Source organism: Zingiber officinale, chromosome 5A (assembly GCF_018446385.1).
Source record: "Zingiber officinale cultivar Zhangliang chromosome 5A, Zo_v1.1, whole genome shotgun sequence".
Classification (NCBI taxonomy): domain Eukaryota; kingdom Viridiplantae; phylum Streptophyta; class Magnoliopsida; order Zingiberales; family Zingiberaceae; genus Zingiber; species Zingiber officinale.
Window position 1 is genome coordinate 119,992,861 of NC_055994.1, and position 16,147 is coordinate 120,009,007.

Genomic DNA, 16,147 nt, shown 5'->3' on the forward strand with positions numbered 1-16,147 from the left:
AGATTATGAATAAGATGGAACTGCTGTCTACCCAAATCAAATACCCAAAATCAGCATTTGTTGGTTGAAATTCAGTAAGTTCACAGTGTTTCCGAATACATCTGCCCCTTCTACAAATCGGATAGAAAGGTAAACAAGCATAAGATACTCACTGGCTCAGATCTCTGGCACATAGAATACAGAGCAGAGATTAGACCAAGGGAAGCATGACCACAATGAAGAAGGTGGTGCGGAGGCAGTAGTGTGATGGAAGGACTCCCACTGGATGGCTGGTGAACTGGCACCATGGCACCAAGATGATAGCACTGCTCGGGTCGAGAGAAAGCAACACCTAGGCACCGGCGTTCGGCCTCGTAGCCGAATTCACAACTCGAATATGAAGAATGGAGGCGGATCAGGTGCTAGGGCACCGCTGGAATGAAACTCGCGTGACGGTGCTCCGAAGAGGAGAACAAAAGGGCCGGCGCTAGGGCACAAGGAAGACAGCGCCACGTCGGCGTTCTGAACGGCGACTCCCATGTGGCTCTCGGTTGACGGCGGTGGATCGACAGGCACGCAGAGGTAGAGGGAGTCGGGCGGATGCGGTGTGCGACGTTGGAGAACAGATGGACTTCGGCCGAAGGTTTTGTATGAATGGGAGAAGGAACCGCAAGATTTTGGGGCAAGGGTCGGCTCACGGAAGGAAAAGAAAATGGGAAAAAGAAAAGAAAATGGGAAAAGGAAACATAAATTAAAACTTTTCCTCATTAAAACAGGGTCGCCTAAACAGGCTTTCCCGGACCCCGTTTTATATCCCCGTTAACTCATCCGTACGAGCTCCGAAAAATTCCCGGAAAATTTTTAAAAATTCCGAAAAATTCTCTTATTAATATTCGCCTATTTTCGGTATTTTACATTCTCCCCCACTAATAAAAATTTGATCCCCAAATTTCGTTATCTACCATCAGCAAATACTAACAACAAGTAAAGAGTACAAAATGCTGAGCGGTAAATTAAATCACATACCTCAAGTGAAAAGATGTGGATATCGAACTCGGATCGTATCCTCGAGCTCCCAAGTAGCCTCCTCATCCGAATGTTGCTGCCATCCGACTTTAACCAGCCGGATAGTCTTGTTCCGCAACTGACGCTCCTCATATGAAATATCAGGCTGAACTGGAACTGGAATATCAGCCAGCACATGCGTCGGGTCGGGCACACATCTCCGCAACATAGATACGTGGAATACATCGTGAACTCCTGCCAGAGACGTGGTGGTGCCAACCGGTAAGCTACCGCTCCAATCCTTTCCGAGATCTGGAAAGGTCCAATGTATCACGGAGTTAGCTTACTTCTGAGGTCAATCCCTTCACCCCTTTCGTGGGTGAGACTCGCAGAAAAATATAGTCGCCTGCAGAGAACTCTAAGAGTCTCCGACTCAGGTCTGCATAACCCTTCTAGCAGTCCTACGCCTCTGACATCCTCCGTCTGATAGTACGGACCTACTCGGTCTCAAGCTGAGCTCTATGAGGTCCCAATAACTGGGCCTCCCCAGCCTCCAAAATCCAATACACTAGACCTCAGCAAAACCTCTAGAGTCTGAATGATCCGCTCCGACTGTCCATCTATCTGTAGATGGAAAGTTATACTGAAACAGAACTGAGTGCCCAAGGCCTACTACAATCTCTGTCAAAACGAGACGTGAACCGGGGGGTCTCTATCCGAAATAATAATCAAAGGGCCACCATGTAATCTGATGTTCTCCCAGCAATACAGATCTGCCAATCGATCCAGGAAATCAGTCTTTCGGATCGCTAAGAAATGCGTGGATTAGGTTAATTGATCAACGATTACCCAAATCGCGTCATGGTCTCGTCATGTCCTCGGCAAACTCACCACAAAGTCCATAGTAATATATTCCCATTTCCACTCGGGAATAGGAATCCGCTGAAATAAACCGACAGGTCTCTGGTGCTCGACCTTCACTTGCTGACAGACAAGACATCTAGCTACAAAATCCGCGATGTCTCCATTCATGTCGTTCTACCAATAGAAACACCTCAAATCTTAGTACACACGAGTACCGCCTGGGTGGACAGCAAATAATAAACGATGAGCCTCCGGAAGTAACTCCTATAAGATCGGATGAGACTGAAGTACGCAATAATCTGCCTCGGAAGTGTATAACACACTCCTCGTCTCGTGTGAACTCGGTCTGCTACCCGGAAGCTATCTGGCTGCAAATAACCCGCAACTACTGATCAGCAGCCTAGGGCTCTCGGATCCTCGTTCTGATCGACGACTGAGCAACCATGGTAACCAGAGTACCCTGCCCTGTCTGTCCTTATTCCTCAAGGCCCAACTCGAATAAACCTTTAATCAAGTCTTTGACCACAACTCGGTGGCAAGCTAAAGTCTCTCTAGACTTCCTGCTAAGTGTATCGGCAACCACATTAGCTCTCCCTGAGTGATAGCTAATGGTACAATCAAAATCTTTCAGGAACTTCATCCATCTCCTCTGTCGGAGATTAAGTTCCTGCTGAGTGAACAGACATTTGAGATTTCTTATGGTCAGTGAGAATCTCAATTGTAACACCGCACCGATAATGCTGCCAAATCTTCAAGTCAAACATACTGGCATTCAATCACAAGTCATGTACTGGGTAGTTCTCCTCATACTCCCTCAACTACAGAGAAATAGGAGACTACCCTGCCGTGTTGCATCAAAACAGCGCTCAACCCTGTAGAGATGCGTCGGTATAGAGCACGAATCTGTTCTCTCCAAAAGGTAAAAACCAAAAATCGAAGCCGACACTAGTCTCCGCTTCAGCTCCTAGAAGCTGGTCTTGCAATCCTCAGTCCAAGTAAACTTCACGCCTTTCATGGTCATGCGTGAAAGTAGCATAACTATGCGAAATAAACCCTCGACGAAAGGTCTGTAATATCCTGCCAGTCCTAAGGACTGCGGATCTCCTGCACTGATTTCGGCTGCTCCCAATGGTAACAACCTCTATCTCCTGTGGAACCACGGTACACTCCTACTTGTGATCGTGTGTCCCAAACATCATCACATAAGACAATCCAAATCAGCACTACTGATAATCACATATAGATATTCTCGTCGAATCATCTCTAGATCTATGCAAAGGTGGTGCACGTGACTCACCTCGGATCCGAAATAGATCACCACATCGTCAACAAAGACAATGGAAACCAATCTAAACATCCTAGGAATACCCATATCATCGAGTCTATGATAACATCTAGGGCACCACAAGCACTAATGGTAAAACCAAGACACAAAATGTCCGTATCACAGACATTCCTAACCATGAGATCCTCAACAATAAATAGATCTAATCACCAACGATATATAATCACCAAAGAATAGAACCTCCAGTGTGAGAGCAATGCTCTATCACACGAAATATCATACATGTGGGAGCAACGCTCTACCACAAGAAATCCTCCATATGTGGGAGCAACGCTCCACCACAAATCATCCAGAATATATATCCACAATAAATATGGGAGCAATGCTCCGCTACAAACAATCCGTAATATGTGGGAGCAACGCTCCACCACAAACAATCCATAATAAGTGCCCAAGCACCTAACGATCTAGCTAGAGACTGCACAAGATCACTCTACCACAATCAATGTAGCCTACATCTAACTATCTAGAAGCAAGATCTCTCTACCACAGATCAATGTGGGTAGCCTAGGGTATAACCACCCAGTAAGCAAATCAAATCCATAGTCAACTCTATCATCCTCCTCGTGGGTCGGTCACCCACTAATGGGAGAATTAGTTGACAGGGTATAACGACCAATATCATAATGTAGACATTTAATATTCTACATTTAACATAGGTAGAATTATCATGATGCTACCAACCATACATCTGACACACGTGCACACACAACATAGGTACGATCAACATAATCCCCTAATTAGTGCACACCCAACATACTCACAATATAGGTGTAAATCACCCTGATATCTCCAACAATACATACCGAACCCGTATGCATATATCATCGTAGGTAAAATCAATAATACCCCCAAACAACACTCACATGACAAATATATACATATGCCAAGAGTATAATCAATATATACTTCCAATAAGGCATACTAAAACCCAGGTGCATTCACAAATCGCACATAATCAACAAGATACCTCCAATATGTCAATCAGACACGTACAGCTAACTAAATAGCTATAATCCACAAGGAACCTACAATAACCATATCTAGATGGGAATACCCACACTATCCACAAATGAACTATCCATCATAGAACTCCTTCAACTCATAACAATCATATGTACACTTCATATATATGCATAATCAACATATTTAATCCAATCTATCACACAAATCATATGCCACCTTCTAAGTTATCCAATTAGGTACATACAGTCTAAAATTAAAGTATCCATAGAATATGATACATCGATCCTCCATAGACTGACCAAAATCGACAATGATATACGATCAACTCAGTCTTTTCCACATCAGTACAAAACATGTACTCAAATGTGCTTTAGATACCAAACTAAGCACAAACTACCCAAAGATTCAGATCGGACCAATAAAGCTAAATCGGTCATCTATTAACTAATCAAGAATACCTTAATCCTCCATAAGCTACTAAGGTATATCAATCTACGACTACCCAAGTCGACAAGCGTAAGTCAGTCTTTCACTGACCCATCTAACAAGAGTAAACCAGTTATCTACTGATGTAATTAATTAAGATAAAATGATATACTACTGGCTAGATCAACATGAAGATATATATACTATCCACTACCCAGCTAATACTAGCAGAGGCTGGTATGTGCCTCAATATGCTAATCAACTAGTAGTAATAGAAGCTAATACTACTAATGGTGTGATATGAAAAATCAGCAGAGACCTGTAATCCTTGATCTCTATTCCGGTCTACCATGATCAGTGGTTTACCTAACACATAAATTATATGATATATCAACTAGACAAGTACCAATAAATAATACTAATACAGGTCATAAACTGTAATAGTGAACAGGGCATATACTAACAAAAAGGTAGGACAACAGTATACCAACATACCTCCTATAGCTTGGAGATGTCCTGCTGCTGCCAGGTCCCAAAATCCGAAAAGTCACATCGAGAAGACCAAAACACAAAATCCGAAACACCGGAAAAATAAGACACGTAAGTCGATCTCTGATACCAAATAAATTGATATCAGACAAATCTCGAAAATCCAAAACACATAGCAAGTATCGTATACTCGCTCTGATACCACTAAATTGTCACGCCCCAGAGGAGTCTCTGTCCGAAGAAATTTCGGCAGCATCTCCCCTGTACGGCGGACAATCTGAAACTTTCCTACAAGCACTATATACCTCAGCCACATGCGGCTGGAATAATAACAATAAAAGAAAACAAACATCACGCAGTTAATATCAAATTCAGCCTACTCGGCTGTACCAAAACCAAAACACAACACTGCTAGCCGGCTAGGCTTACACAACCAATAACAAATACAAAACACCACATAACAACATCAACTCTCCAAAAATAAAACCAGAGTACAGAGTTAAACAAACTAATACATAAAACAAACAAAACATACGTGAAACCGATAAGTCCTCTGATGTGACGTGGGGACCAGCAGACAGGATACTCCAAGCGACACCAAAACCAACCTGGTACCTGAAAAAGATAGTATCAACGGGGGTGAGTTCAACAACTCAGCGAATACCAATGGACATGAGTAGTAAGATATATCTAACAGCAACAAACATGGAATACAGCTTCCGAATCATATATAGGGAATACGCAAAACTGAAAGGTAACTGAGGAAGCTGTACTCACCAGGAACTCCTATCCAGACAAAAGGGTCGTCAAACCGAAAGTGTCAATAATCCTGTATGCAGGTCAAAAGTATGCATCCAACCAAAATGCAGCAACCAAATGCAGCAAACACAATCATAAGAATATAAATGCATCAATGCATATGATGCTAATGATGCGTCCTGGTCACCCCTGACGCCAGTCAGTCATCTCACACACAAATGGTGAGACCGAGTGGGTAGGGCTGTGACAACCGTGCACTCTGTCGTCACTACTCCTGATGAGTGACCGAGTGGACGGGATGCTGTCGGAGTACTCCTGTCCTGTGACCCCAAATCATAAATGGGGAGCTCAATGCTCTCATCTCCGATACACGACGGGAGGAAATCTCTGCCGGCTACCACCGAGTCACGACCAACGGAGCCAAGCGAGTCCACCGTCCCGGCTACTACATCTACACTAAATGCCCGAGCCAAACAGGCGGAAGTGATCGCCGGCTACCACGCCGAGTCCTCGGACCAACGGAGCTAAACAGCAGAACCGCCACACCCTGATATACCACTAAACCATGAATGGGGGTGTGTGCAGTACATGTAACTGGCGATGGGCTCAACCATAGTGGAGCCGACAATCACACAGCATGCAATCATGATGCATGTCACTATGCATAGCAAAAACTGATCAACATAACCATATCCATATATACAAAATGGGTACAGTAAAAGTGATGGTCACATACCAAAATCTAAAGTACACAGGTCAGATAGAATATCAAAACCTATGTCCCGAACATAATAAGTATGGAATATCCTGATCAAGATAGAAAAATCCATATATACATAATATGGGTACCACAGTATCAAGTAAGCCAAATCCACGGATCTAGGGTATACAAATCCTCTAAGGTATAACAACCTAGACCCAAATCATATCCCTCTTCCATAGCATATGTACCAACAATATACACAGATCAAAGAATCGAGGTCTAAACACCCGAATCATATATGATATACAAATAGAGGTACACAAATCTGATATGGCACAAAAACCTAAGTATCAGATAATCTAGATATATAGGCCAGAAACAACAATCCAAATCCTAGTCTTAACCTCAGTAAGCATGGTATGTCACTCTAGAAACAAAGATACTCATGGTAACAAGATAATCATGGCAACAAATCACGAGATATAAGCACGGATACATCACAGGTGACAAACCTAACATGCTAAGGATATCAACAGTGACATACCAACGGCAAACATGTTCATTGCATGTAGTTATAAAATACTATGCATATCCAATGACAATATCATAAAAGATAAGTCAAGAGGTACCCGCCTTAAAATCTGTCGATCGTGATAAGCTATCCCGTGTCGAGACGCTCGCCTCGAAACAAAGTCCTGAAATCACATACTGTATTTAGTTAATTACTTATACAGTAAATAACTAAATAAACTCCCCAATCAAATTAGGGAAAACCCTAATCGCAACATATAAACATAAACCCAATTCATACTTAACCAATAGTATCAAATCCCCTTACACCTTACCTCAATATAACAGTTTCTTGCTAACACTGCTCACGATTCCTGCTTCATAGAAAAACATCCATACCTGCTGACCACCCAACGAATGCCCCCAAATCAAGTATCTAGCATGGATCAAATGCCTAATCAGTAATCAATACAATACAGAGATTAGGAATAAGATGGAACTGCTGTCTACCCAAATCAAATACCCAAAATCAGCATTTGTTGGTTGAAATTCAGTAAGTTCACAGTGTTTCCGAATACATCTGCCCCTTCTACAAATCGGATAGAAAGGTAAACAAGCATAAGATACTCACTGGCTCAGATCTCTGGCACATAGAATACAGAGCAGAGATTAGAGCAAGGGAGGCATGACCACAATGAAGAAGGTGGTGCGGAGGCAGTAGTGTGATGGAAGGACTCCCACTGGATGGCTGGTGAACCGGCACTATGGCACCAAGATGATAGCACTGCTCGGGTCGAGAGAAAGCAACACCTAGGCACCGCGTTCGGCCTCGTAGCCGAATTCACAACTCGAATATGAAGAATGGAGGCGGATCAGGTGCTAGGGCACCGCTGGAATGAAACTCGCGTGACGGTGCTCCGAAGAGGAGAACAAAAGGGCCGGCGCTAGGGCACAAGGAAGACAGCGCCACGTCGGCGTTCTGAACGGCGACTCCCATGTGGCTCTCGGCTGACGGCGGTGGATCGACAGGCACGCAGAGGTAGAGGGAGTCGGGCGGATGCGGTGTGCGACGTTGGAGAACAGATGGACTTCGGCCGAAGGTTTTGTATGAATGGGAGAAGGAACCGCAAGATTTTGGGGCAAGGGTCGGCTCACGGAAGGAAAAGAAAATGGGAAAAAGAAAAGAAAATGGGAAAAGGAAACATAAATTAAAACTTTTCCTCATTAAAACAGGGTCGCCTAAACAGGCTTTCCCGGACCCCATTTTATATCCCCGTTAACTCATCCGTACGAGCTCCGAAAAATTCCCGGAAAATTTTTAAAAATTCCGAAAAATTCTCTTATTAATATTCGCCTATTTTCGGTATTTTACAGGGTCGGTCGGCCCAAGATGACGTTGTAAGCCGAGGAAGCGTCTACCACAATGAAGTTTGTAGTCCTGATCCTCTTGAGTGGCTCCTCGCCAAGCGATATGGCCAACTTGGTTTGACTGATTGGCAAAACGTTGTTGCCCGTGAATCCGTATAGTGGGGTCGTTATTGGCAGCAGCTCGCCTTGGTCGATCTAGAGCTGATCGAAAGCCTTTTTGAAGATTATGTTCACCGAGCTCCCTGTGTCAACGAAAATTCGGTGAATGGCATAATTTGTGATTATCGCTCGGATGATGAGAGCGTCATCGTGGGGGACTTCTACTCCCTCGAGGTCCCGGGGTCCGAAGCTGATTTTAGGCTGGTTTGCCTTCTCTCGGATACAACCTACAGCGTGAATCTCCAGCCGTTGAGCATATGACTTCCTGGTTCGGTTAGAGCCACCACTGGTTGGTCCGCCAGCGATGATGTTTATTTCTCCCCGAGCGACATTGCTTTTGTTTTTTTTCCTCCCGAGCGGATGACCTGTTTTGCTTGCGAGAGGCTAGGAGATGATCGACACTTTCCCTCTGCTGATGATGGTGTCGTCGCTCGGGAGAGGGAGATCGGCGATAATAGTTTCCCCCTCGACGAGCCCATGTGTAAAGGAATTCATCATGGTCTCGGATGAGACCGAGGGGATATCCATAGCTACCTGGTTGAAGCGCTGGATGTATGCTCGGAGAGTTTCTCTTGGTCCTTGCTTCAAGGAAAACAAACTGACGCTCATCTTCTGGTAGCGCCGGCTGCTTGCTAAATGGTGTAGGAAGGCCGTTCGGAAATCCTTGAAGCTTTATATTGATTCGTTCGGCAGTCTCTTGAACTAGCGTTGTGCCGATCCGGAGAGTGTGGTGAGTAAGACCCGACACTTTACCCCATCCGTGTATTGGTGAAGTATAGCCGCGTTGTCAAACTTTCCTAAATGGTCATCCGGGTCTGTCGATCCGTTGTACTTTCCGATCGCCAGTGGAGTATAGTGCCTTGGCAATGGGTTGTGCAATATTGCTTCGGAGAACTTGCGGTTGATCCGTTCAGGAGACGCGTCGCCTCGAGGCGCTTTGCCTTTCCGTGCGTCTCGAACGGGTGCTTCGTCTGAAGAGGATCCCCGCTCTCGATTCGCCTGCACGATCTCTAAGGGCGTTTGGAACAGAGCTCGGTGGAATGGTATCGGGGCAGGCGGTGCCTCCCCATGGGTGTCGGTCGACTCTCTGTTTTGTCCCCAGATGGAGAGATGTTCGGGTCGGTCCTCGTGAGGCGCTCGACCCCCTGATGCCGATGTTGCCTGTTGCGCCAGTCAATCGGCTAATGCCTTCTACTACTGCTGCTAGACTATCTTCTGTGCTCGAGCCTGTATGAGCATGTCGAGCTCCTCTTGGGTGAGCATTACGGTGTGAAGTCATCCAGCGGCTTCCATTTTCTCGGCTCGGATGTAAGTTGCATTCCCACAGACGACACCAAATTTGATCCTGTCCGAGAGTTGAGGCGATGGATGTTGGGGGACGTGGCACTCCTCTTGATCGTGCATGGACTTCGAGCTAGATGGACCTGTAACTACGGCAACGTCAGTGCCGAGCTAAGGAGGGGTTCCCCGGCGATAACCCTCCAACGCTCAAGTCAGTCATCAACAATGTGGGAGCAAGGGAGCAGAGTAATAGAAACAGAGTAATAATGTGACTACAGTAAAAAATCATACCTCCGTTGAAGCTTGGGGCCCTTTATATAGGGCTTTGGGGACGTGTGTGCATGTTCCTCGAGGCGTGCACGCTTCTCAAAACTTCTCCTGAAAAAAACATGTCAGGAAAGTGTTCCTAACACCATACCTTAACGACCTGAGCATATCTCTGACGTGACAGTGGAAGCTTCCGTCGTACGATCCACTGCTTGACCATGCCGTCTGTAGGTGGCATGAGTTCCCAGAAGGATATCACAGATCCTCCTTTTGTCCGTTACTGGACCGAGCGGGTGAGCCGTTCGACCAACCATCAGTTGTCTGAATGCTATCATTCTCGGGTTGAGCGGGATGACTGCTCGGCCAACCACCCACTGCCCGAGTTCTGCTTTGAATATAACCTGCTTGGTCGTGGCTCCACTGGGCTGGTTCCAAAGTTTGATGTAACTCCGAGCGGAGCTAGCCGCTCGGCGTATGCTCCACTGACACATTTCTCTGAGCGTCAGAAGCTTGATATGTAGCCGAGCTATGATGATATTGGGTCGGACCTTCTCTATCTCGGTCGGGCGAGTGGGTCGACCGACCGGTCGATGGTACAGGGGCGTTGGTTGTCCCGACTTTGACATTTGACCTTCACCGTGACAATGACCCTCCACTGGGTGGACCCTCATCACCGCATCAATTATTATTATTTTTAAAGTTTATATATTTTTTTAATTTTACTTTTTTTCTCGTTTTTAAACATTACGTATTTTTTTTTAAAATTTGAAAGGATAACTCTAGTTATATGCTTCTTCCACCTACAATCTAATATGTTGGATTGCCTATTAGAGTTCCTAAAAAAAAGTCTCAATTTAACGCCTTAAATTTCAAAATTTGATGCAGAGCACAGTAAGTCTAGTTGACTTGTCTGTGTTTGAAAATAATTGTGTATTAAAGTCAACAATTTGTAATTCAAATATTTAATGGAGAAAAAATCTCTAAAATCTATCGCGATTGAGATTTAAATCTTAAATTCTTTAATTATGCATTTATTAGAGAATTTAGCCATTATACTATCGCCCAGGATATAACTACCGGTTTGAAAATTGACATATGGAGTCACTGTCAAAATATGTGTATGGGCTGTAATATTAAGAAATGTAGAAAAAAAAAGCTCTTATAAATTGTCGACATCTGATTAGAAAAATAAATGGAAATAAAATGGAGTCCATGACCAAGTTCATGTAACGCCGAGAATAATTAGTTTAATTAAAATATTTTAGGGAGAATTTTCTTATAAAAAAAAAAGTCTTCCCATCGACCAACCCTCCACCTACCTCTAAAAAGTACCCGTATTCTTTTAAATCTAATTATTTAATTTTCTACCTCTTCTTCTATTATCTCCTCTTAAAACTCTTTGTTTTTTTTAAGGATCAAATTATTAAAATTTCTTCTTACAATTCTTCTACTGCTGTATCTCTTTAAAGGCTTTTAAGCACCCACACTATATGCAGTGGAATGTTATCCGGTAATCATCTAGATATTCATGATTTAATTATCAATTACGATATATTTATAAGGATTTTTCATTCAAATGAGATTCGCAATCTAGAGATACTTGACTTTTCAGCTGTCTACCGATGAACACTTTTCTATTTATCTTGACAATCAATAAAAATTTTTTATAAAATCAGATTAGACCGATCGTCTAAAATTTGACATTACCTTACCCGATTAATCATCCTTCTTTATGTTTTTCTTTAAAGGCCTTCAAGAACGTCTGGCACAAAGCATCAATTCCTCACTTCTGTGAAACTAATGTTAAGTTGCTTTGGAAAGCCAATTGAAAATCGTATTAATTTGGTGAAAAGCAATTAAACCAAATTATTTGGTTAGAGTTGATACCAAATCATTTCCATTTTTTCAATCTGATAATAAATACAGTTGACTTTTCTGTTGCCAAAGAAAGTCAACAACATGCGTGAAAAAGAAAAATGCTCGACTTAAGAATTCTGTTTCCACATTTGTTACGTAGAGTAGAGATAAGTTTGTGGATTATAGAGACTCCTTGAGCAACTTTGAGAAACAAACGCAGTAGTAGATTGCTGGTGCAAGCCACGCAAATCAATAAACTTCCATGGCCAAGCCGCAGTTCTTTCTTTTCCTCTTGCTGGAAATCATAGCAGCAAGAGCTCTGGTTGTTCTAGCTCAGTCTTCATCTGGTATGTATCGGAAAGAAATCTTAATTATTCCATAATTAAACTATAACAATGACAGGATCTATCATTAGACTCTTCATAGCCTAACCTTTTGTGCAGGAGATTCAATGACGCCGAACAGCTCACTTATCGATGGCCAGACCTTGATATCAGCGGGACGCATATTCCAGCTTGGCTTCTTCAATCCTGATCAAGATTCGGAGAATGGATATCTAGGAATTTGGTACTACAATCGCCCGCCGGGACAGAGCATAGTAGTATGGGTTGCCAATAGGAACAGGTCTCTGAACAGAGCCGCCTCCTCACTGAACCTGACCTCTGACGGAAATCTAATCCTCTTCGACGGAGAAACACCTGTTTGGTCGACGGGAACATCCACAGAATCTAATTCCGCACGCTTGCAACTTTTAGACTCGGGTAATCTTATGCTGACCGCCGAAAACTTCAGCAGGACTGATCTATGGCAGAGCTTCGACCACCCAAGCGACACACTTCTCCCCGGCATGAAGCTTGGATTCGACCTCCGAAGAAACACTTCGTGGAAGCTCGTGTCATGGAGGAGCGACGTAGACCCCTCTCCGGGCAACTACACTCACGAGATGGAGACTCGTGGGGTTCCAGAGTTCATAACAATGAATGGAACCACCAAAATCCATCGAAGCGGACCGTGGACGGGACATGGATTCGTCGGCCTTCCTCATACGATGAGCAGAACCTTGGCAAGGAGCCTAAACATGACATTCGTGTCCGACGAAAACGAGAGCTACTACATGACTGAATACAAGGACCAGTCGATACTATCGCGGGCGGTGATGGGAACTGACGGAAGCTACAAGCGGTGGAACTGGGAAAATGGAGAATGGAGACTTTTTTGGTCATTTCCGGAGGATGATTTAGATCAGTACAATCTCTGTGGAAACGGCAGCGTTTGCTCTAGGGGCTACTATTCTTTCTCCTGTAACTGTCTGCATGGGTTTGTGCCGGTTGAGAACAAAAGTAGAGGGTGCGTGAGAGAGAAGCCCCTGAATTGCTACTCAAACCAGGTTTGGAAGGTGCAGAACATCATGGTGCCGGACACTGAGAATGCCACAGCGCACGGTGGGATGAGTCTGGATGCATGCAAGCGCTTGTGCTTGGGTAGTTGCTCCTGCGCGGCGTACGCTGTGCTGGATGGGCCGAATGGGTGTGTGACTTGGCGTGGTGACCTATTGGACATGAGATATTATACCGACGGAGGAAACGATCTATACATTCGGCTTGCAGGTACTGACTCTAAGGGATCGATCGATGATTGGATTTAGCTCACAATTCTCAAGAATTTTGCTTCTGCAGAATCACCTACATCAAAGAGGAAGAAGAAGCATGTGTGGGCGATAACGGTACCAGTGATGCTTGGATTTCTGCTACTTTGTTATCTGGTTGTAGCCATGAAGAGGAGGAGAAACAGAGCCCTGAAACAAGGAACTCAGAATCATATCGAGTCCTCGGCCAAGGAGACCCAATCGACATTGCAGTTTCCAAATGTGGAGGGCGGTAATGGCTTTCATCACTGTGCTTCATTTGGGAGATGAAAATAATTGTCGATCGTGGTGGTGTTCTTTCTCACAGGTGACTTGCAGAGCCTCCCTGAACATTCTGATTCGATGGCTGATAATGATGTAACTGACTCTGAGCATTCTGGTTTCTGTGAGTATGGAGGAGTAGGTGAGTTCGGACTCTCTTTGTTTGAGAGATTTCTACCAATTGACAGTGTGATCTTTGTTCCAGGTTCGATCATCGCATTAGGGGTGCTACCTTCTTATGATTTATGTACAATAAAAGCTGCAACGAATGACTTCTCGAATGAAAACAAACTCGGAGAAGGTGGATTTGGTGTTGTGTACAAGGTAGGATTTCAAGTATTACTCATTCTTCCGAACTACGAGTCTGAAATAAACTTAAGATTTTGTCAGGGAGAGTTGCAAGATGGGCAAAAGATCGCGGTCAAGAAACTATCAAGATTCTCCTCACAAGGCCCAAAGGAGTTCCAGAACGAGTTGTCACTGATAGCCAAGTTACAGCATAGAAATCTGGTTCGTCTTCTAGGCTCATGCATTGAGGGAGATGAACGACTCATCGTCTTGGAATATATGGAAAACAAGAGCTTAGATGCATACATCTTTGGTGAGTATATTTGCCTCCATTAATTATCTCCATAAGATATTCATAAATTATTTGTTATAATTTCAATGATTTGTCCTCAGATAAAGCAAAGAGCCCGGTGTTAAATTGGCAAAAGCGTCTTGAGATTATAAATGGGATTGCCCGAGGGCTGCTTTATTTGCATCAAGATTCTATATTGAGAGTCATTCATAGAGATCTTAAGCCGAGCAATATCCTCCTCGACAAGAACATGACTCCAAAGATTTCAGATTTTGGCATTGCAAGGATATTTGAAGGTGATGGAGCTTTAGAAAATACAACCACAAGACCGGTTGGGACATTGTAAGTTTTCAAATAAACACATCATTATTATCGTCACATAAACAAAGAGTACTAATTAATGTTCTATTCCTCAAATGCAGTGGTTATATAGCACCGGAATACATAGCTTATGGAGTCTTTTCATTTAAATCTGATGTATTTAGCTTTGGTGTGATAATACTAGAAATCTTGAGCGGTAAGAGGAATAAAATATTCAGAAACACGGATGCTAATTTAAACCTTTTAGGACATGTAAGTAGAACTTCCATACTTTCAAGCTTTTACCTCCTTAAGATGTTGTTTAGAATTCAAATTTGATTCCTCTCATTTTCAGGCATATAAACTTTGGAAGGAAGGTAGATCTTTAGAGATTCTTGATGATGCACTAGATCATTCATATCCTACTGCAGAAATCCTTCGTTGCATTCGATTGGGTCTTTTATGTGTACAAGATAACTGTGAAGACAGACCAACATTGACAGAGGTAGTGATGATGTTAGCAAGCGAGGATCAACTTTTGACGCCACTTAAGCAACCTACAATAACATCAATGAGTTGTGTTACTACTAAAGAAATAAGTCACTCAATTTCAGGACGATAAGTTCAAGATCTCTCATCATCTACACTTACAAAAATAGACCTACTTTGTGTACCATTTTCTTGGAGTTACAACTCTTCTCTAACTAGGTGATCAACATATAAAATTTACCATATTGATCAAACTTACATGCCCTTGCACATATTCAAATCAATCAGGTCTAGTTTATAACACCCAAATTTATTTCTTACTCAAAGTAAAAAAAATTTGTCCAATTTTCTTTGGAGTTGGGGACGGATTCAAGAATTAGAGTATGAGGGAGGCTTGAACTTAATGTAATAAAAATAATGTCTTATTTGTTGAAGTAGAATACTCAAACTAATGAAATTTCTTCAATCATTGTTTTTTTTTTTTTTGAAATGGATGATTCTAACTTCCAAATTTTATACTCGGATACTTTAACATATCTGGTTGATAAGACTCCATCTTTAAATATGAATATCTTATCTCATCTCGTATATTAACATAATATTCACATATCTATGTTTTTCCTAGATCTCGTTCAATATAAGTAGAGGATGGCTGATGGTCTCGCTAGGAGAGGAAATTGAATTAAGGAATTTAGACACAAGAAATTGGAAGGCAATCGCTAGATTGATATTACATTGTAGAGACCATTGTTGGTGCAATATCCCTCAGGTCAAGGTTGACCTGGGTAACCAAGCTGAGTCTTGGTTTGGGTTTAGATGTTTGACAATAAGATATTGATTGAAGCAGAGTCAAGTAGGTCAAGGTTGACTGGATACTTGACTGGGAAGTCCTAA

At 43.1% G+C, this 16,147-nt stretch overlaps 1 protein-coding gene across 1 annotated transcript; it reads left to right on the forward strand.

The window, feature by feature from the left end:
• Positions 1-12,142: 12,142 nt before the first annotated feature.
• LOC121981494 (G-type lectin S-receptor-like serine/threonine-protein kinase At4g27290) lies at positions 12,143-15,611 on the forward strand. The gene is made up of 9 exons (XM_042534049.1): positions 12,143-12,325; positions 12,422-13,585; positions 13,655-13,855; positions 13,931-14,026; positions 14,090-14,208; positions 14,275-14,485; positions 14,566-14,806; positions 14,887-15,037; positions 15,120-15,611. The coding sequence occupies exons 1-9, from the start codon at positions 12,241-12,243 to the stop codon at positions 15,384-15,386; spliced, it is 2,535 nt and encodes an 844-aa protein (XP_042389983.1). The 5' UTR covers positions 12,143-12,240; the 3' UTR covers positions 15,387-15,611.
• Positions 15,612-16,147: the final 536 nt, after the last annotated feature.

What these genes read in the sequence shown, in the direction of transcription:
- LOC121981494 (XM_042534049.1), top strand. Translation starts at nt 12,241, where the DNA reads ATGGCCAAGCCGCAGTTCTTTCTTTTCCTCTTGCTGGAAATCATAGCA. An exon ending in TCTATACATTCGGCTTGCAG is followed by an intron (nt 13,586 to 13,654) that starts GTACTGACTCTA and finishes TTGCTTCTGCAG; the next exon opens with AATCACCTACATCAAAGAGG. An exon ending in GTTTCCAAATGTGGAGGGCG is followed by an intron (nt 13,856 to 13,930) that starts GTAATGGCTTTC and finishes TCTTTCTCACAG; the next exon opens with GTGACTTGCAGAGCCTCCCT.